Genomic DNA, 21,981 nt, shown 5'->3' on the forward strand with positions numbered 1-21,981 from the left:
CTCAGGTCGAATCTGATGAGGGCCTTGATGCTTTTCCCTGTGTTCCATCGGGAAGCCTAGTTTGGAGAACCCAGTATGCCGTGGCTGGAGGGTCATCAGAGGGGTTAGGCACTGTCAGGGAAGGGGTTAGCAGCACTGTGGGGGAAGGGGCAAGCAATGACTCTGAAATTGCTCCTGGTTTGGATGGGAAACTGTATCATACCTGTAAGGCAGGGGTGAGCTGGCACCCAAATTTAGCTCATACTCCAGTCTAGCAGTTCTGGTGTTGGGTGCTGACTGCTGTTTGGGTCTACATGGTTTCAGTACAGAGAATGGATCTGATGGAGTGACCAGTGCCCTGCTGTTCTCCCACCATCCAGCTCTGTCTCACCTTGGAAGAAAGGCAAGGGATTTGTAGGTTTAAAGATAGTGCCAGCGGGGTACGGTGGCTCATGCCTATAATCCCAGCACTTTGGGAGGCTGTGGTAGGTGGATCACAAAGTCAGGAGTTTGCGACCAGCCTGGCCAATATGGGTGAAACTCTGTCTTTACTAAAAAATACAAAAACTAGCCGGGTGTGGTGGTGCACGCCTGTAATCCCAGCTACTCAGGAGGCTGAGGCAGGAGAATCGCTTGAACCTAGGAGGCAGAGGTTGCAGTGAGCTGAGATTGCGCCACTGCACTCCAACCTGGGCAACAGAGCGAGATTCCATCTAAAAAAAAAAAAAAAAATAGTGCCAACTCAGCAAAAGCCAAACAGTCCAACCTTCCTTAAGAAAAGCTGATAATGGTGGCAGGATTCTTTGCCCAAAGGAGACCCTCAAGTCTGTCTACTCTTGGGAGTAGACACTAACACTGTTACAGGATTTTCCTTGGGTACCAGCCATGATTCAGGCAGAGGGGAAAGTGAGATAGAAAGAAGGAACCACAGGGAATAGGGTAAGGAGTAGTTGTGAAAGAATTAGAAGTCGGAAGTCTACTGTAGCAGTAAAGACTGTTTGGGTTCAAATCCTAGCTCCATTTTTTTTTTACTAGCTGTGTGGTCTTGGGTTAGTTACCCAGCCTCTCTGTGCCTCCATTTTTTAAAATCTGTAAAAAACTGGAATAGTGTCTACTATTGTTCTGAGGATTAGTTAATATATGTAAAGCACTGAGAATGATGTCTGGCACACAGTTTTGTGTGTGTACGTGTGTGTGTGTGTGTACACACGTTATTAATGACCAGTTGAAGAAGCCATATAAAGTAGGAAGGTAGTATCCATCAACTGTAAAAATCAAACACTGCAATACCATGAAGAGATAGCTGTCATTTAATTAGATTTGCCACAAAAAGCAATAACCTTAGCTAATCATGCTGCCCTCCTCCTCCATAACCCCCATCTCCCTTCATATGCACAAACACAGGAACCCAAAGCCCCTCCTCCCCACAATCCTCCCCACTCACATTATGGGAAGAAATGTCACTAAATGGACTTAGCCTCCTCCATATAGCATGGAACAGGTGAATAAAAATATCTTTATGAAGAATTTTGTTGTGCTGTTATCTTAGGGTTGAATCAGGGCTGAGATGGAGGCAGAGGCAAGTGAGGTCTGGGGATCTCTTAGAGATCAGAATTTGTCTGAGAGGCACAGAGCCTATAGTTCACCCAGAAAGGGGGCTATGTCTAAGAAGACAGGGGCTAGAATTGGCTAGGCTGAAAGTTTTTTTCAAGTGTATGTGAGGGTAAGGGTAGCTATAAATCCATTCTCCTTCCTCCCCCTATACCTTCCCTAGCTCCCAGATAGAAGGGCAGGGGGCCCTGAGCAGGGAACAGAGTCACAATTCCCCCAAGTTTCATCTGATTCCCACAGAGCTTCCAGCAGGCAGTGAGTTGGGCATATCCCCTGGTGCTGCCTGACCCCTTCCCCCAGCTCAGGGCTTCTTCTCTCCACCTGTGAGCACCAGGGCCTGCAGGATGTCAGACAGTGATACAATTCCCTTGACCACATCATTTTCATCCACCACTACAAGTCGGTGAACCTGGCACAGAACAACAAGGGAAAAAGGGAATGTTTAGTGCTGGCCTCAGGGGAAGCCCCTCTGCCCCTACTCTCCTTGCCAAACCCCACTCTCAAGGTTGCTCCCCTCAGCTCCTTTAGGGTTGCTGGCCTCCCTACCTCTGCTTCCACTAGCCTGTTGATGATGGTCTCCAGAGTCTCATGCAGGTAGCACTTGAGAACACCCTCAAAGTAATGTGATCGATGTTGCAGGGCTTTAGTCACAGATACATCTAGGTTGTTGTAAGTCTTTTCTGCTGCCAGATTCTGGGGAGACAGAGGAAGGAGCTTGCAGGGAAGCAAGAAAGCCAGCCTCCAAACCCTGAACCCATCCAACCTCACCAGAGGGATTCAGGGCAATTGTCAGCCACAAGGCATACCCAACTCATTCAATTCCTTTTCAAATAGGATTTGAAAGCCTGGAAGCTTCTAAGACCCTTAGATCACAGAAGAGACTCCCTTCTCCCTCTCCATATTTAATAGCACCCCCCACCCTTCCCTACCTCCCAAACCCTCCACAATCACTCACGATAACATCAAACTTGGAGTAGATGTCCACCACACGCCCTAGGGGGACAGAGGCAGCTCAGTAAGGAGGATCTGGGGTCTAAAGCTCCCCCTACTCACAGAATCACCCTTCTGGCTAAGCTGAGGGGAAAGCAGATTTTCCCGGAGCCACCCTGACTTGCCTGGATCTTCCCTCCCTCTCCTTCTACCCAATCTCTCACCCTTCTCGTCCACCACTGGCAAGGCTGAGACTCGATGCTGTACAAAAATCCCCAGAGCCACATAGACGGGGGTGGTAGTGCGAACCATAGCAATATTGGCATAGGTGCCAATCTGTAGCTCTTCCAGAGACTTGGACATGAACTCTGGCTTGGGGAACTCAGTGATCTGAGGAAAGAACCATCAGCTTAATTTTCAAGGCACCCAAAGCCACCCTTGGATACCCCCTCCAACCCAGTATGTTAGAAATAAGGGCTGGGTGCGCTGGCTTATGCCTATAATCCCAGTACTTTGGGAGGCTGAGGGGGACATATTGCTTGAGCCCAGGAGTTCAAGACCAGCCTGGGCAACTTGGCAAAACCCCATCTCTATAAAAAATACCAAAAAATTAGCCAGGTGTGGTGGTACACACCTGTAGTCCCAGCTCTTCTGGGGGTTGAGATTGGGGGTCACCTGAGCCCAAGAGGTTGGAGGCTGCAGTGAGCCATGATAGTGCCTCTGCACGCCAGCCTGGGCAACAGAGTAAGACCTTGTATCAAAATAAATTAATAAATAAATAAGAAGTGGGGCTGGATGCAGTGGCTCACACCTGTAATCCTAGCACTTTGGGAGGCTGAGGCGGGAGGATCACTTGAGCTCAGGAGTTCGACACTAGCCTGGGCAACACAGTGAGACCTTGTCTCTTTTTTCAATAAATAAATAAATAAACGAAAAAAGAGAAAAAAGAACTGGGCTGAGGAGCACTTACAAACAATTTGAGGAACTTCAGAATGCGCTTGTGGGTGAGGATATACAAAGTATTGCCTGATTCTGGGTCAATAACTGGCAGCCTGTGGATCTTGTTCCGAATTAATGAAGAGACAGCATCAAACAAGCTGTGGGAGGGTTGGAGATAATAAGTTCCACAGTGCTGGGGCTGAGGGTGAGTAAACAGCTCCATAAAGTGTATCACTAAACAGGGAAAGCTAATGGTTAGGGAAGGGGGGCAGAGTACAGGCCAGACTTAGAGAGAGAGAGAAAGTGTGTAAGTGTGTGTGTGTGTGTTTGTGTGTGTGTGTGTGTGTCTTTTCTCTCTTCTTCCCCTTTCCCTGGGTGTCTAGGGCATTAGCTAGGCTGATGGCAAATCTCTTCCCCTTTTTGGACAGATGGATAACTAGAACTCACCTGGCATTAGGAGAAATGCAGACAAGCGGTTTAAAGGAATCCTGGAGGTACACCTCTGAAGGGAAAAGGGATGGGTCACAAAATACCACCATGGAAAAGCATTTCCCAGAAACCCTCCATCCCTTTATAACCTTTTACAACCCCAATTCTCTACATACCTCTCCAAGTTTCTATCTTGTGTTCTTCTAGCTCATAGATCTGTACCTGAAAGCAGAAGCAACAGAATTTGAGACCTGATCTCTCTGCTTCCTGAAGCCCTTGTGGCTTGCTGGGAGCAAAAGAAATGAGAATGAGGGACTTAGGGTAGGGAAACTGATTTTGGTCATTGGGCTAAGGTTCCTTACCAAGGCTGATTTATAGTAGCGGTGCAGGATATTGATGAAATCAGTGATGGTCAGCATGCCTAGAGGACAAGACAGAGCCCTCAGTACTGCCTGAAGCTTGTCTCCCTGCCCAGCACAAGATGCCAATAATAATGTGTTCCAGAAACTTTTGCTTACCCACAAAACTTTGCTTCTTACTATCCCATAAAGGGGCAGCTCGTACACCGTTAGTCACCAAAGCAAAAAAAGCTTTCTTCACCTGTAGCCAAGACAGTAATAATCATAAAGGCAAATCCACAGGGGCAGGACTGTAAAATAAAGAACAGTGTTTGGGCATGTTGGGTAAAACATGAGACTAACTTCACAGAAGGATAAGGATATTACCCTTAGGATGAGATAGGATGAGAGGTATTAAACCACAGGCTCCAAAGGGGGAAGGGAAAAGAGGATTCACCCACCTGCAGGGACGTATCAAATACAACCAATTTGGAGCTTGTGGGAATCAGGTCATAGCAGCGATGAGACTTCATGAAGGAAGTATACACGCTATTGTTGGATTCTGGGGTCTCTGCATAGGGTGGGATAGTTAGCAGCTTCCTTCCCCATAAAAACTCCCAATCAAAAGAGACAGAAAACAGAATAGTGTTCTAGTATCTCAAATATTTACAGCATGATTTTTTTTATAAGGCCCCTTATCTGTCTTGTTCCTATTGTTTCCACAAAACCTGCATAAACCTCTTAGAAACCATTTCATCCAACCCCTATCTCCAGGTTAAGACTTTATCTATTGGTCCCTATAGGTAAAAGAAAGTTGACTAAAACAAAGCCTATAGTATCTCTCTTTAACATGTTATAATCTAAAAATGTTTCTCATCTTTAATCCAAGCTTTCCCTTTCATATATTTAGCACATTTTCACTTTCCTCTTTTTTCAATGAAATAAGCTGCTTAAAATTCTTCCAAGACTGTGCTGGGCATGGTGGCAAGCACCTGTAATCCCAGCTACGCAGGAAGTTGAGGCAGAGGATCACTTGAACCCAGGAGCTCAAGGACAGCCTGGGCAACACAGCGAACCCCTGTCTCAATTGAAAAAAAAAGTTATTTTAAGACCTGCAAATGGGAAAGTCATGTTCCAAGTTGGGCCATTTCTCATTAACAATAAGTTGGAGCCCAGTGCTCAATCAACCTGGCTCAAAACACCCTGATAGTCCATTCTGGGACCACCCTGTAAATCAGAAATCATCCCAGGAGATCCTGAGTAGTTTACCTTTTTCTATTCCTGTGATTTTAATTGCTCGCTCTAAACTAGGGAAGCAATCTCCCAAAATAATAGCTTGAATGTGCTACATACTATACTATGTGCACTTAAAAATATTACATTAGCCAGGCGCGGTGGCTCACGCCTGTAATCCCAGCACTTTGGGAGGCTGAGGTGGGTGGATCACAAGGTCAGGAGATCAAGACCATCCTGGCTAACACGGTGAAACCCCGTCTCTACTAAAAATACAAAAAATTAGCTGGGCATGGTGGTGGGCGCCTGTAGTCCCAGCTACTCGGGAGGCTGAGGCAGGAGAATTGCTTGAACCTGGGAGGCAGAGGTTGCAGTAACCCCAGATTGTAACACTGCACTCCAGCCTAGGCAACAAGAGTGAAACTCCGTGTCAAAATAATAATAAATAAATAAATTACATTGACTGGGCATGGTGGCGCACGCCTGTAACCCAGCACTTTGGGAGGCCAAGGTGGGTGGGTCACCTGAGGTCAGGAGTTTGAGACCAGTCTGGCAACATGGCAAAACTCCATCTCTACTTAAAAAATACAAAAATTAGCCAGGCGTGGTGGCACGTGCCTGTAGTCACAGCTACTCAGGGGACTGAGGCAGGAGAATTGCTTGAACCCAGGAGGTGGAGGTTGCAGTGAGACGAGATTGTGCCTCTGCACTCCAGCCTGGGTGACAGAGTGAGACTCTGTCTCCAAAAAAAAAAAAAAAAAATTACAAAATTTAATCCTTACAACAAATGTGTAAGTACTGTCCTCATGTTTCAGATGAGAAAATAGGTGTAGTTAAATAAACTGTTCAAGTTCACCCATTAATAAGTGGCAAGAAAGACTCAAACAAACCCAGATCTGATTCCAAACTTCATGCTCTTAAGTCTTTAATCAATTTGGTTTTTAATATTTAATTTTTAAACCAAAGTTATACAGATACACAGTTTAAACAGTCAAACAGTTTTACAAATTTTGTTAAGAAAAAAATGCAGTCCTTGCAACCCACCTTCCTGTACTACCCTTCCCCAGAGATGAGAACATCTATCTACCTCTTTTAGTTGATTATTTTGGTACTTAATTCCATGTCCTTAAATAACATGTTTGTATTGCTAGTTTCCGATTTTTTTTTTTTTTTCATTTTGAGGCATTATTTATCATCTACCTACCAAAGAGGAGGAGAATTTCTAGTTCTCTCTCCTACTAGGGCTTCACCACAAACATGTACTTCCCATCCTCCCCATTCTTCCAGGAGCTAAACCATAATGTTTAAATCTTTTTTATTTATTTATTTATTTTTTTTTTGAGAGGGAGTCTTGCTCTGTCACCCAGGCTGGAGTGCAGTGGCATGATCTCAGCTTACTACAACTTCAGTCTTCCAGGTTCAAGCGATTCTCCTGCCTCAGCCTTGCAAGTAGCTGGGGTTACAGGCGCCCGCCACCATGCCCGGCTAAATTTTGTATTTTAGTAGAGATGGGGTTTCACCATGTTGGCTAGGCTGATTTCAAACTCCTGACCTCATGTGATCCGCCCACTTCGGCCTCCCAAAGTGCTGGGATTACAGGCATGAGCACTGCACCCAGCCAGTATTCAAATCATTTTGACTGAATATTTATTATTCAGAAATAAGCCAAATAATAAACTATGATTTTTTTTCTTCCTTTCACAACTTTGTTTTCTCTGGATTTAATGTCTTGTCCTTTTGTTTGTTTAATTTTCTATGTATAATTCTTATAACTAATCCAACCCCCAAATGCTTCACCAGTTGTTTAAATCTCCTTTCAAGAGGTTCAAAAGCATTAGATAGTCTATCAATTTAAACTACCCAAAGAAGTCTCGCTGGAGCCTTCTGACCTGCTCAAATCTGGGCTGGTTTAACTGGTGTGCACTGCTGTCATCCTGGGATCTTTATTCATCACCATCCTGGGTACCCCTTTCACGTCTGTCCTCCACTGGTGCTCCTGTATCCTATATCGCATTTTCATATTTTTTGATTACTCCCTTATTTTGGTGGAACACATCTTCCAGTACCTTCCTGAGAAAGGGTGCATGGAAGGTACATGTTTTTGAGACCTTGCAGCCTGTAGATATCTTTATTCTACCCTCATCCTTGGATTTATAATTCGACTGAATAGAGAATCTGCAGGAAAGCTTGGAATGTATTTTCCTGCAGAATGTTGAAGGCATTCCTCCGCTGCCTGCTAGCTGCTGGTGTTGTTGAGAGGCAATTCTGACTTTTTGTATGTGACTTTTTTTTTTCTCTCTGAAAACTCATAGGATCTTCTCTGTTTCCAGTGTTCTGAAATCTCAGGATGACTGTGCTTTGGGTGGGTCACTTTCATCCATTGTGCTGAATATCTGATGGGCCCTTTCAATATGAAAACTAATGTCCTCAAGTTCCAATAAATGTTCTTGAATTAGTTCCTCAATTATTTCCTTCCCTCTGTGTTGCCATTTTTCTCTTTCTATGACTCCTATTTAGAAACTGGACCTCCTAGACTGATCCTTTAATGTTTGTTTGTTTTGTGGGTTGTTGAAATATTTCTCTTTTTTTTTTTTAAAGAGACAGGCTTTCATTCTGTCACCCAGGTTGGAGTGCAATGGCGAGATCATGGCTCACTGCAGCCTTGACCTTCTGGGCTCAAGCAATTTTCCTGTCTCAGCCTCCTGAGTAGCTGGGACTACAAGTGCATGCCACTGTGCCTGGCTAATTTTTATTTTTTTTTTGTTGAGATAGGGTCTTGCTGTGTTGCTGAGCTGGTCTCGAACTCCTGGTCTCCCGCCTCGGTCTCCCAAAGTGCTGGGATTATAGGTATGAGCCACTGCACCCTTCTCTCCTATTTTCTACTTTGTTGATTTTTAACTCTCCTTTCTGGGAAATTTCCTCATGTTGACTTTTGAAACTTCCAGCTGTGTTTAAATTTTTGCTATTATATTTTTAATTTCCAAGAGTTCCTTTTTCTTTTCTGAAAATTCCTTCTTTAAAAAATTGTATCCTATACTTGTTTCATGGTGGAAATATGGTTTTTTGTTGTTGCTTTTGTTTTCTTGAGACAGAGTTTTGCTCTTGTTGCCCAGGCTGGAATGCAATGGTGCAGTCTCAGCTCACTGCAACCTCCAACTCCTGGGTTCAAGCGATTCTCCTGTCTCAGCCTCCCGAGTATCTGGGATTACAGGTGCACACCACCATGCCCAGCTAATTTTTGTATTTTTAGTACAGACAGGGTTTCATCATATTGGTCAGGCTGGTCTCGAACTCCTGACCTCAGGTGATCTGCCTGCCTCGGCCTCCCAAAGTGCTGGGATTACAAGCGTGAGCCACCATGCCCAGCTGTTGTTTTCTTTAAAGATATACTACTTTCACAGGTATTGAGAAATATGTTCCTTTACCTAAGGTTATATTAATATTATTAAAGTTTTCTTCTCCCCTTTTCCTTCCAGTTGCTTTTTTCCTGTTTGTTTCTTCCGTGTGTACATGAATTCGGGAGGGGCAGTTTGCTTTTTCATTTTTATTTATTTTTTACCAGGGAGATACAGCCTTCAGAGTAAAACAAAGGTACATTCCAGGGTGGGGTCGGGGGCAGTTTGGATCATTTTTCACAGATCCTTTCTTTAGATGTTTGGTAATCCTGGTTTATTTTTTTTATTTATTTTTTTTTTATTTTTTAATTTATTTATTTATTTTTTTTTTGAGACGAGTCTTGTTCTGTCACTTTCCAGGCGAAGTGCAGTGGCCGGGATCTCAGCTCACTGCAAGCTCCGGGCCTGGTTCACGCTTATTCTGCCTTCAGCCTCCCAAGTGCTGGGACTACAGGCTTCGGGCCACCTCGCCTCGCTAGTTTTTGTATTTTTAGTAGAGACGGGTTTCACTGTTAGCCAGGATGGTCTCGACCTCCGGACCTCGTGATCCGCCTGCCTCGGCCTCCTCCCAAAGTGCTGGGATTACAGGCTTGGAGCTGTCACACTGCCTTCCTTATCCCTGGTTTAAAGGAGAACTTAAACCATAACTTAAGAGTGGAGGCTTTAAAGCTGAGTGAAGCTCTAAGTGTGTAAGTGAGCCTTACTGACTGCTAATCATTTGGGTAGGAAACATTCAATACTTAAATATTTTAGAACTTCCCTTCAAGAGGATTCTGGAGAGAAGGATTATTCAATTTCATGCTTGGAGGGTGAAGTCTTTTCTGCCAGCGCTCTGGAAACTGAAAAGGAAAAGACGGCTGGAGGCTCAGCATCTAGTATAGTTCACTACATGCTCCTGTTTTCAGTGCAGTACTTCAGTCCTAAGCTGTGCCCAAGTCCCTTGCCAGATTTCCAGTCTTTGCCACAGGTGGGAGGTGGAGTTGCTCACTGTTGCTCACCCGATCACTCAATGGGATAGGGTGTCTTGGGATCTGTTTCTTAGACCTTAATGCTTCTTGGCTCTCACTGCTAGTTATAATTCAGTTTTCTCAGATCTAAGTCATTCATCACTCTTTTGTCTGCTTTTCAGCTTCCAAAAATTCATTGCTATTATCTCCTCTCCTGTTTTCCCTATGGTGTTTGTATCTTTTTCTTTAAAAAATTTCCTTTATGATGGTTTTAGGGGACTTTTTGTGAATATATATTCAATGTACCATCTTTTTTTTTTTTGAGACAGAGTCTTGCTCTGTCACCCAAGCTGGAGTGCAGTGGTGCGATCTCCACTCACTGCAACTTCCTCCTCCTGAGTTCAAGCGATTCTCATGCCTCAGCCACCCAAGTAGCTGCGATTACAGGCATGTGTCACCATGCCTGGCTAATTTTTATATTTTTAGTAGAGATAGGGTTTCACCATGTTGGCCAGGCTGGTCTCAAACTCTTGTTCTCAAGTGATCCACCCGCCTCAGCCTCCCAAAGTGCTGGGATTACCAGGCATGAGCCACTATGCACAGCCCAATCTACCAATCTACCATCTTTAACTGGAAGCCTACCATTGTTATTTCAACTTGAGAATTCAAACTCCCAAGAAAATGTTTTTGGACACCAGTTTAAGATACATACACTACACTGATAGTTAAATACTATCATTCAGGCCACAGGCCCACAAATATATTGGATTTGGCTTTCTCGGTGTCTTTTTTTTTTTTTTTTTTTTGAGACCAAGTCTCGCTCTGTCGCCTAGGCTGCAGTGCAGTGGCACCATCTCGGCTCACTGCAACCTCCACCTCCCGGGTTCAAGCAACTATCCTGCCTCAGCCTCCTGAGTAGCTGGGACTACAGGCGCCCACCACCACGCCAGGCTAATTTTTTGTATTTTTAGTAGAGACGGGGTTTCACCATGTTGGCCAGGATGGTCTTGATCTCCTGACCTCGTGATCCGCCCGCCTCGGCCTCCCAAAGTGTTGGGATTACAGGCGTGAGCCACAGGACCCGGCCTGTTTGTTTGTTTATAATTGAGACAGGATCTCACTCTCTGCCCGGGCTGGAGTGCAGTGGCACAATCACAGCTCACTGCAGCCTCAACCTCCTGGGCTCAAGCAATCCTCCCACCTCAGCCTCCCCAGTAGCTGTGACTAGAGGTGCACACCACCATGCCCGGCTAATTTTTAATTTTTTGTAGAGACGGGGTCTCACTTATCCAGGCTGGTTTCGAACTCCTGAGCTCAAGTGATCCTCCTGCCTTGGCCTCTCAAAGTGCTGGTGTTATGCTGTGCCCAGACTTATTTAAATCAAAAATTTTTAATCTAGAAATTTACATAAAAATCCGAATTTCTAGTGTCTTCAAAGTCAGAAGATCTGCTAAAAATAGGTCTTAATTGACCAGACCTAGATAGTTGTTGCCTTTTTTTTTTTTTTTTGGGACGGAGTTTTACTCTTGTTGCCCAGGCTGGAGTGCAATGGCATGATCTTGGCTCACTGCAACAAAATCCGCCTCCTGGGTTCAAGTGATTCTCCTGCCTCACCCTCCCAAGTAGCTGGGATTATAGGTGCCCACCACCAAGCTCGGCTAATGTTTTTTACTTAGTAGAGATGGGGTTCCACCATGTTGATCAGACTGGTCTGGAACTCCTGACCTCAGCCTCCCAATGTGGTGGGATTACAGGCATAAGCCACCACAACCCAGCTGCCTTAATTGTAATTTTTTTTTGAGGCAGAGTCTTGCGCTGTCCCCCAGGCTGGGGTGTAGTGGCACGATCTCGGCTCACTGTAACCTTTGCCTCCCAGGTTCAAGCAATTCTCCTGCCTCAGCCTCCCAAGTAGCTGGGATTACAGGTGTGCGGCACGACGCCCGGCTAATATTTTTATTTCTAGTAGAGACAGGGTTTCACCATGTTGGCCAGGCTGGTCTTCAACTCCTGACCTCAGGTGATCCACCCGCCTTGGCCTCCCAAAGTGCTAGAATACAGTCATGAATCACCATAGCCAGTCCAGTTGTCACCTTCTTTTAGATGCAACACAAGATCTACAGGTTGTCATAATCATATGTCGTTCACTTCACTGCTTGGTCCATGTAGGCAATTTGAGTTTCAGGTTTCTGCCTTGGTGCTAATACAAATGTACTCAAAAACATAAAATAGGCACTGGCCGGCATTGGAATTGTCTTCCTTGTGCTCTGGATTTTAGAGGTTTAGTGCTTCTATTACTAGATTAGTTCTAAGAGCCTTTTTCTAATTTTTTTTTTTTTTTTTTTCTGAGATGGAGTTTCACTCTTGTTGCCCAGGCTGGAGTGCAATGGCACAATCTTGGCTCACTGCAATTTCTGCCTCTGCGGTTCAGGCATTTCTGCCTCAGCCACCCAAGTAGCTGGGATTACAAGCATGCGCCACCACACCTGGCTAATTTTGTATTTTTAGTAGAGACAGGGTTTAACCAGGTTGGTCAGGCTGGTCTCAAACTCCTCAGCTCAAGCGATCCACCTGTCTCGGCCTTCCAAAGTGCTGGGATTACAGGAGTAAGGCACAGTGCCCAGCGCTTTGCATAATTTTTTGTGTACACTCAATGGCTTTAGTGAGCTTGCTGGGTGATAAAATCCTGGTGGCACTGTTTCTGGACTACGCAGAAAATACCCAGGACTTCTAAAACATGGTTAGCCAGCCCAGAGCTGCCTATGGAAGTTTTCCCTGTACCTCAGAAGTTTCTCTCAAGTGGTTTGATAATTGAAGATATTAACCATCCCCAATCTGCCCAAGATTTATTCCTGGGTGATCTTGCCAAACTACTGTCACTGATTTTTGTGGTTTGGCCCATTATCTGGCCCTGCTTTGACTTTCCCAGGGGAGAGATTCAAAAGCATTGTTGAAGACATTGTTAGGGTCAGGCTATTGTTTCCATGCCCACTTTTCTTTCTTCAGTAAACTTACCTTGAGGATGCTCATTTTCCAGAGCTGGGGAGCTATCTGAGGAAATGACCTGGAGAGACAAGAAAACAGATTCAGCTTAACCTGGTTCCATCCATTTTAGCCTAGCAACATTAGGGGAAGGGCTGGTGAACAAATAATGACTTTCTTTAAAGCACTATAAAGCCACCACCTCCCCCAACCCTGTTTTTTTTCTGTTTCTGAGACAGGGTCCCGCTCTGTCACCCAGACTGGAGTGCAGTGGTGTGATCACAGCTCACTTCAGCCTTGACTTCCTCCGGGTCAGGTGATCCTCCCTCACTTCAGCGTCCTGAGTAGCTGGGACTACAGGCGCACGCCATTATACCCAGCTAATTTTTGTATTTTTAGTAGAGATGGAGTTTCGCCATGTTGCCCAGGCTGGTCTTGAACTCCTGGGCTCAAGTGATTGCCCTCCTTGGCCTCTCAAAGCACTACGATTACAGGCACGAGTTACTGCACCCAGCCTTATTAGGCTCTTCAGAAATAATGATCTCATTTAATCTTCATAACAACCCTGAAGTAAATACTATTATTAGTCTTATTTTCACAGATTATGTCTCTGAGAGTCAAGAGACATTAAGCAAGCTGTCCAAGGTCACATGGCTGATAAGGAGTGGAGCTGGCATTCAAACACCTATCTTCTGGTTCCAGAGCTTGTGGTTTGCTTTTTTATAACATCAAAATTTTAATAAATAACATACATGAAAAAACAAAAAATTTTAAAACTACTTATACCTAAGAAAATAATTTATTATAACTGATGAAGAGTTTGGTTATCTTGGCAGTGTTCATTTTTGTAAATTTGCTTGCTTGTTTGTTTCGTTTTGAGGCAGAGTCGCGCTCTGTTGCCCAGGCTGGAGTGCAGTGGCGTGATCTTGGCTCACTGCAACTGCCTCCTCCTGGGTTCAAGCGATTCTCGTGCCTCAGCCTCCTGAGAGCTGGGATTACAGGCGTGTGCCACCACACCCACCTCATTTTCATATTTAGAACAGAGACGGGGTTTTTACCATGTTGGCCAGGCTGGTCTCAAACTCCTGACCTCAACTGATCTGCCCGCTTCGGCCTCACAAAGTGCTGGGATTACAGGCATCAGCCACCACAACTAGCCATTTTTATAAAATTTTTGAATGTATTTATTCCATTCTGATGAAATTCTACCTCTCTGGAATCACAGAAGAGAAGAAACCAATACTGCTACAATATTGTGCCTTCCAGAAATACTTCTATCCACTTCTGAGTGGAATGAGCATTATCTGCAAAGCTCATGTTCTTGTACACTATACCGCCTAATGAAACATTAGGTCTTACAAGCTAAGACTAAAGATCTGAGCTTAGGGCTAACCCCTACAAGATTCTCACAGATCCACTTATTAAAACATGGAAGCCAGAGAGATAGCATTGTCTTCCCCCAAACACAGACACTCACTAGGCATATTTGTAGGCACTAGAACCACAGACATTGGTTCTACCATTGTCTACCTCCATGGTAGAGAGAGGGCCACAACTGGGGAGGATCCTTGTAGCTGACTGTTAGCCAGTCAAAGCCTGAATGACTGAGAGGTGGATAAGGAACATGAATGTTCTGAAACTGGGGACTCGAGTCCACTCAGCACCCTTGTCAGTCAAACAAAGGCTGCTATAGCCAGGGGATGCTGGTTTTCCAAGTTTCCCTTCCCAAGACAGTCTGAGATTAGAGTGCTTTGACTAGACAAAACTTAGAACCATTTCTGTGCTCCCTCAAGTGGGAACATTTGGAAATGCCATTGTTATTTAGGAACCCAGAAGGGATCACAACAATTTTCATCTGCTAGCATCAACAGTCTTGGCTCCACTTTCTCTGGGTGATATCTCCAAAATAACTTAAAACCATACTTCATCCCCATAGCTTCTGTAGTAACATGACATTAAAAACTTCAACCTGGGAGGTTGGCTGACAAACTTCCTAAACCAAGGAAGTTTACGACAGCCCTAAACTTTTCTCCCTTAATGGGCTAGGGGAGAGTGCAGGGAGTAAGGGGGATAATCTCCTTCTCTTCCCTCTGGACTGCATAAGACTGTCAGCTTGGCCTGCCATTTTGGCAGGACTATCAGAACAACAGCCTCATCACTTGTAAGTAGGAGAGAGGGCTGTGATAAAGATAGACACATGATATATCAGAGTCTCACAAAGATCTACACAAAGGCACAAAAACAGCTACTTCTGTAGAATTTACCCATCATATGATATATATTGTACTGTGCGATACTTATTTTGTCCGTTATCTATCCAAACAGATTATAAATTCCTGGAAACCTAGAACTATCTTATACTTTGTATCCCCCATACCACCAAGCACAGGATTTTGCATATAATTCACAGTTGTTTTGTTTTTTAATTTTCAAAGAATGATGCACACTGATATGAACAGATATGCCTAAGACTAAGTTACAGAGGGAGGAAAGAAACATATAGCTAACTAGAGATACAGATACCAACATAACAGAGTCAAATACAACTGAATATGTGACTTTTTTTTTTTTTTTTTTGGAGACAGAGTCTCGCTGTGTCACCCAGGCTGGAGTGCAGTGGCGTGATCTTGGCTCACTGTAATCTCCGCTGCCCGGGTTCAAGCGATTCTCCTGCCTCAGCCTCCCAAGTAGCTGGGACTACAGGCGCCTGCCACCATGCCCAGCTGAGTTTTTTTGTATTTTTAGTAGAGATGGGGTTTCACTATGTTGGCCAGGCTGGTTTTTTTTTTTTTTTTCTTTTTGAGATGGAGTCTCGCTCTGTTGCCCAGGCTGGAGTGCAGTGGCGCGATATCCACTCACTGCAAGCTCTGCCTCCCAGGTTCACGCCATTCTCCTGCTTCAGCCTCCCAAGTAGCTGGGACTACAGGCGCCCGCCACCATGCCTGGCTAAATTTTTGTATTTTTTAGTAGAGATGGGGTTTCACCATGTTAGCCAGGATCGTCTCGATCTCCTGACCTCTTGATCCACCTGCCTCAGTCTCCCAAAGTGCTGGGATTACAGGCGTGAGCCACTGTGCCTGGCCAGCCAGGCTGGTCTTAAACTCCTGACCTTGTGATCTGCCCGCCTCGGCCTCCCAAAGTGCTGGGATTACAGGCATGAGCCACGGAGCCTGATAATGACTTTTAACTTTCTGCCTGTTTCACCATATCAGAGGGGGAATTATGTAGTTACATCTACTTCTTTCTACTTTTTTTTTTTTTTTTTTTTGAGACAGGGTCTCACTCTGTCATCCAGGCTGGAGTGCAGTGGCATAATCACAGATCACTGTATCTTCAACTTCCCCAGCTCAAGCAATCCTTTGACTTCTGCCTCCTGGGCTGCTGGGACTACAGGCACACACCACTAAGCCCAGCTACTTTTTGTATTTTTTGTAGAGATGGGGTCTCGCTATGTTGACCAGGCTGGTCTTGAGCTCCTGGGCTCAAGCGATCTGCCCACCTTGGCCTCCCAAAGTTCTGGGATTACAGGCATAAGCCACTGTGCCTGGCCTCCTTTCTACTTTTAATAACATAGGGGACCTGAGAAAGTACAACTGTACCATGTAAGTACAAAATATTAGAGACACAGTCTACATCTGACAAACAGACTCGCAATTTCTTCCAAACTTCTGATCTACATTTCCAATTATTTGTTTGACAACCATAGATGTCACAGAGACTCCTCAAATGCTTCAATACGAAACAAAACATTTGTCCCTCCAATCCTATTATTCTTGCTGTAATTCCCATCTTGTTTTTTTTTGTTTTATACAGCTGTCTTCTTACCAGTTATCAGCTAAGCTGGTATGTTAGAAATGCCTCAGATCTATCTCTCTCATTGCCAATTTTACAGCCTTAATTTAGGCTTTTACCTCTCACTTCTGCAAGACTGTTTAAATTGGGGTCCTTGGCCCATATCTATCTGCTTTTCAATTTGTCTTTCGTGCTTTCACCAAAGCATCTCAGGTTTGGAAGGGGCTTTCATCTCCATTAACAAGAAACTTTACTTTCCGAAGTAGCTCAGTCCATGTACAGAAAGCTGCTATGAACATTCCTAAAAGACATTCACTGACTTGCTCATAAATCTTCCATGGGTCCCCTATTACAAAACAAAGTTCAAATTTAGCATGGTGTGTAATACCTTCAACCTGATCTTAGCCTACTTTTCCAGTCTTTTCTCTCACTGTGACCAAAATCCAAAGCCAGCAACATCAAGCCGCTGGCTCACCCCCAGTTCTCCACATCCCCCAGTTTCAGTGCCCTTGCTCATACTGTTCTCTCAATTTGCAGTGCCCTCTCCTAGGTCCAAAGTAATTTTTCTCTCAACTATTCTGTCACAGTCCTTTGTTTTCATATTAATGATAGCATTTATTATAGTCTACCTTTAAATAACAGCTGTTGCTGGCTTGCCCTCACCCTTACTCCAGTTAGGCTGAACATTTTCAAAGCAGTTTTCTTTCTTTTCTTTTTTCTGGAGACAGGATCTCGTTGTGTCACTCAGAGTGGAGTGCAGTGGCATGATCTCAGCTAACTCCAGCCTCCACCTCCCTGGATCAAGCAATCCTCCCACCTGAGCCTCCAGAGTAGCTGGGACTACAGGTATGCACCACCACCATCATGCCTGGGTAATTTTTGTGTTTTTGTTTTTGTCAAGACAGGGTTTCATCACGTTGCCCAGACTGGTGCTGAACTCCTGAGCTCAAGCAATCCACTTGCCTTAGCCTCCCAAAGTACTGGCATTACAGGCATGAGCCACCACACCTGGCTGTTTTCTTTTTCCTCTTTTTAACTTCTACCCCAGAGCCTAATCCAGTACATAAAGTGTGAAGGCTAAATTAGAAAATCTACATAAAAATGCTCTGTAAACCATACTACACTCACAAGTAAGTAGAATATGACATGTTATTTTAAATTTAATGGAATTAGACTCCTTATTTTTGTTCAAGATTATCTTGATTAGTCAGAACTGGCTCCCTTGCCTGGGAGACCAACTGCGAATCGTTTTAGTACTTTGGTCGGTTTTCTTTTCAAAAACCTGAAAGAAACAACCTCTCTGTGGGCAGAGAAAGGGTGTGGCAAAGAATTACTATGGGCATGTAATCCAAAGCAAAGTGAACCTGCAGTCCTTTCATAACTACAGTAGCAAATGATAAAAACCAAGATGGGAAGAGTTACTCTGCCTGAAAGAAGACACATGGTTAAAAACTGTGGAGAGGGAAGTGTATGGGAGGGGTTACAGAGCGCTAGAAAAAGACTCCTGAAAGTGAGGGTGGGTGCAAACATGCAGCAGGCAACCCGCGGCATCTGTGGGAGGGTGACAGGGCCCTGCCACAACTGGTCAATGCCTGCTCGCCAAGAATGAGCTGTGCCAAAACTCCTGCTTAGAGTCGCAGAGCGGGCCATGACCTAAACTTGTCCAGGGACACATCAGCCTCTAACACTGCAAGTTTTCCTCTTTCAAGCAAACCTCAATTCTCGGGCTTATTAAGGGAATGTGACTTCACTGGATGCAGTATAAAGATCTTCAGATGTCCTCCTGCCAGGGATTGCAGGGATCACAGAAAGACTACCGAGGTCCAGCAGCTACCTGCAAGCGGAGATCCCTCTGGACGCCCCCTGCCTCACCCAGCAAAGCCGGATCACAACCCTGCGCTCTCAAACCTCTAAAAGGGCTTGAGGTGCTAAGAGGAAAGGAAGCCCAAGATTGCCACGGCTTACGTGGGCTCCAAGGAGGGCCAGGAGTCACTGCCTGCTTGGGCTAAGGGTACCGCGTGCGGAAAGGCGGCGGGGGCGCGGCCCAGTCCTAGGAGATGCGCCCAACGAAGAAGCGGAGGGACACGGTCACGGGATAGGGCAGACACCCGGCTGCTTTTTGTTTGCTACACACCAGCGCCAGCCCCTGCCCGGCCCTCCCGGTCTCCTAAGTGGGGTCTTAGGCTCTACAGCGCCCCCGACCGCCCTCCTGCGCTCCTCACCGTCTCCATTGCAAGAGGCGCCGGCTTGGTTTTCTCGCTTTAGGAAACTCTCTTGGGGAAGGCCACGCCCCACATCCGGTGCGGCGACGCCACTTCCGCCCACGACATGGCAGTCGCCAGACTACGGCGGAAGGCGTGGAACCCACCCTTCCGGCGGTGGCAGGCCTCGGTAACCGCCCTCCCCCGGGTCCTCTCGGACCGCACGGATCCGGCTGACGGCGAGGGTCACGGGACGGAGCCGCTTGTATTTAAAATGTTCTTTTTTTATTTGTCGTTTAAAAACAAACTTGGAAGAAGCAAAATCCAAAACTTGCCCTTTGCCTCTCGCAACATAAATTATGTACAGTTCAGAATGATCGCTGATACAAAACATGCCAAGGACAGGGGCGCTGAGGGTGGAGGGAGAGAGGGCGCTTTAAAAAAGGGAACCATTTCATCCGTTGTTACGAAGGACCAACCTTGCTGTACAGGATACACACAACACAAAATAAAGTCTTCACGGGATTCACACTTGTCAGCGATTTATTTTTTAAAAAGGGGGAGGGTCCTGGAGGTGAGGGGAGAAGACTGTAAAGGGGAAAACTGAAAATTGAGTATGTGCGAGTGTAAACCAACCCAAAATACAAACACGGGGGGGTGGGGGATTCTGATGCAATTATACAGGCAGGGTACTTAAAAAAAAACCAACCAAAATTCCAACCTTGTAGCTTGGGTCTGAGTTATAGTTTATATAAAAATTAAAAACTGTATAAGGTTTCTTCACTAAATTCTACAGGACTATCGGATACCTAGCATATGCTTACAAAGTCTGCCCCATCCCCTTTTCCCAATCCCAGGGCCCAAGCCCCAAACACAGCCTGACTCACGGGAGCCAATCTCCCCCTCCCTGTAGCGTAGACCTATTGCCCTCCGAAAAGGAACATCAAGGGCTGTGGCTTTGAGGGCTGCAGCCCAGTCTTCCTGCTGTCTGATTTAATTACAGCGGTTCCTGTGGGAGTGGGGGGTGTTATTCTCTTAAACATTTGCAGCTTGAAACAGTTGAGGAAGCAGCTTTAAAAAAAAAAAAAAAAAAAAATCTCCCTACCCCCAACAATCCACAACTCCCCAAATTCAAAACAAAACAAAAACAAACCTAAAATCACAACAGCCACCAAGCTCCCCCTCCAGCAGGCCCGCCCGTCCACCACCACCAAGCCCACCCCTACACTCCAGACATCTGATTCTTGAAAATATTAATTACAAAATGCCCTTTGCCCACAGCCCCTAGAAGAGAACTGCATATAAGCTTCATCTTCATCCCCACGGTTCCCTACCAGAGAGGGGTTTGGGGTGTCACCCACCCCTTACCTACCCCCACCCCCAGGAAGAGGTTAAACTGCAGCACAAGCTTGGGCAGAAAGGGGAAGGAAAAGGAGGCAAGGAACCCATCACCCTCTGGCTCCCCCTGGGGTCAGCTCTCTTTTGTGCGTTATAACATAGTCCAACTATACAACAGGGGGTGGGAATTGCCCAGCCTCTATACCCCCATCTTACAGCAGTCACAGCCAGGGGGTGGGGAGTGGGGTGGGGGGTGAGGAAAAGGGCGGTAGGTTGGGTAATGGAGGGGGCCCCCCCACAAGGGGAGCTCCATGTGTCCGCCCCACACCCCCCTACCATTTATAAACTGGTTTTGTAAAAAGAAAATAGATATATTTATATAGAATATATAAAGCACAAAAATTAGTAGTTTTACATTTGCTCTCCCCGGGGGTGGGGGGAGAGGGGAGGGTTCTCACCTCCAGCCGGCTCCCCCATGCCCCACAAGACTATGTACAATCCCATGTATAAATAGATAAATACCCCCCACCCTCCCCTCGCTGACACTAAGCTCCCCACCCCCACATCACCACCCCTTCCCACCAGACCAGCAGCAGTTTGGTGACTGAGGGAAAGTGGGAGCTCCGGGCCACACCCTGCCTCATTAGGTATGGGCATGCCACTCAGGGATAGCCCTCACCCTACCCCCCACCCAACCCGTCCAGGGGCTGGAGGGCAAACGGGCTCATGATGGGGTTGGGAAAACAGGAGAGAGATATCCTGGTCCTAGGTTTAGCCCCCTCCTGCCCCCATGTCCAGATGGAGAAGGAAGTCCTAGAGCAACTAGGGGCCAGTCATCCCCAATCTTCATCATCATTTGCCTCAACCACCATCCCATGCCCATAATTAAAAACAAAGATGGATTTTTTGTTGTTGTTTTTCTTCCTCCTCCTACCCCCTCTTCCACCCACTCAGAAGAGGGCAGTGAGGTGGGGGAGAGGGTTGGGGCAGCAGGGGGCTTGGAGAGGGTCTCACATTTCAAAACAGCAAAAAATCCAACACTTAAATGAGGTAGGTGTGGGTGCGGGGTCTCCTTGCCCGGCTTGCCCAGCTTGCCTTCCTAGGCAGCTGGGCGCCTCTTTCCCGTTCATGTTGCATTTGTCAGAGTGGAAAACAAGGAAACACAACCCATAGAGAGACAGAAACACAGAGGAAAAGAGGGAAACAGACAGATCAAGAGGGAGGGGGGATGGGGGTGAGGGTGGGGGCAGGACCCGGCAGGCAGGGCCAGGTGTGGGACCCGGCCTTTGGGATTGTCAAGCTTAGTCAAGTCTCTTTGCAGCCTTGAGTTGGGCCGGAGAGGTCAGTGGGAGCAGCAGGGCTGTGAGGCCCGGCCACACATCCTCTTCCCCCACCCTGCTGCCTCCCAGATGCTTCTGGGTAGTTCCCGGCCCATATCCCCCTCAAACCTGAGATGCCCAATGGCTGCTTCTGTCTGGCCCCTCCTGGAGCTGGGGGCAGAGATGCCAGCCTGAGGGCCGGTGGTGGGGAAGAGGGTTGTCCCTGGTGCCCAGGGTGGGCTTGGCCTAGGGCCCTCTGCCCCAGCCTCCTGCTCCAGGGGCTCCGGTCAGCCGGCAGCCCCAGCCCTGGGTCCTGGCTCTGGCTGCTACCTCTCTTCCCCCTCAACCCTTTCAGGGAAGAGGTTGTGGGTAGGGGGACTCCCCTGCCTGGTAGCCTCAAAGCTTCTTAGTTCATCCATTTCCGACAATTCCAGGCTCCACAGTGGCAGGGGATCTTGTGCTGATCGTCCTCAAAATCAAACTGATAGTCATAGGTTAGCTGAAAAGAGAAGAGGGCAGAATCAATGCTAGCCCCCACAGGAAAAAGGGAG

General features: G+C 46.3%; 2 protein-coding genes and 1 long non-coding RNA gene across 6 annotated transcripts in view; 1 reads left to right on the forward strand and 2 right to left on the reverse strand.

Annotated features, from left to right (window-relative positions):
• Positions 1–1,266: 1,266 nt before the first annotated feature.
• On the reverse strand, positions 1,267–19,031 carry PRKAG1 (protein kinase AMP-activated non-catalytic subunit gamma 1). 4 transcript variants are annotated; one of them, XM_003906311.4, is made up of 12 exons: positions 18,795–18,914; positions 12,814–12,862; positions 4,688–4,797; positions 4,407–4,488; positions 4,251–4,309; positions 4,065–4,110; positions 3,907–3,961; positions 3,491–3,617; positions 2,745–2,910; positions 2,546–2,583; positions 2,137–2,283; positions 1,267–1,999 (listed from the first exon to the last, which is right to left on the reverse strand). In XM_003906311.4, exons 1-12 carry the CDS (start codon positions 18,801–18,803, stop codon positions 1,892–1,894), a joined length of 996 nt encoding a protein of 331 aa, XP_003906360.1. In that variant the 5' UTR covers positions 18,804–18,914; the 3' UTR covers positions 1,267–1,891. The 4 variants fall into 4 exon arrangements, with proteins under 4 accessions (XP_003906360.1, XP_009178925.1, XP_021777973.1 ...); XM_009180661.3 differs by lacking the exon at positions 4,688–4,797 and having other exon boundaries at positions 18,795–19,031; XM_021922281.2 differs by lacking the exons at positions 4,688–4,797; positions 18,795–18,914 and adding an exon at positions 18,538–18,698.
• Positions 17,370–19,302, forward strand: LOC103875745. The gene is made up of 2 exons (XR_634670.4): positions 17,370–17,418; positions 18,282–19,302. It is a non-coding gene; the product is annotated as an uncharacterized LOC103875745 (long non-coding RNA).
• KMT2D (lysine methyltransferase 2D) overlaps positions 19,042–21,981 on the reverse strand; it is a 42,076-nt gene continuing 39,136 nt past the window's right edge. The window contains exon 56 of the mRNA XM_017945846.3: positions 19,042–21,929. Within this exon, the coding sequence (XP_017801335.2) occupies positions 21,837–21,929 (93 nt within the window). The 3' untranslated portion in view covers positions 19,042–21,836. The remainder of the gene's footprint in view (positions 21,930–21,981) is intronic.

The sequence above is a fragment of the Papio anubis genome, chromosome 9 (genome assembly GCF_008728515.1).
Source record: "Papio anubis isolate 15944 chromosome 9, Panubis1.0, whole genome shotgun sequence".
In the NCBI taxonomy this organism is placed as follows: Eukaryota; Metazoa; Chordata; class Mammalia; order Primates; family Cercopithecidae; genus Papio; species Papio anubis.

Excerpts from the sequence above, each read along its gene's own strand:
- PRKAG1 (XM_003906311.4), bottom strand. Across the intron at positions 4,798-12,813 it reads GGAAAATGAGCATCCTCAAG|AGACCCCAGAATCCAACAAT; the intron begins GTAAGTTTACTG and ends CACCCTATGCAG. Across the intron at positions 4,489-4,687 it reads TATTTGATACGTCCCTGCAG|GTGAAGAAAGCTTTTTTTGC; the intron begins GTGGGTGAATCC and ends TCTTGGCTACAG.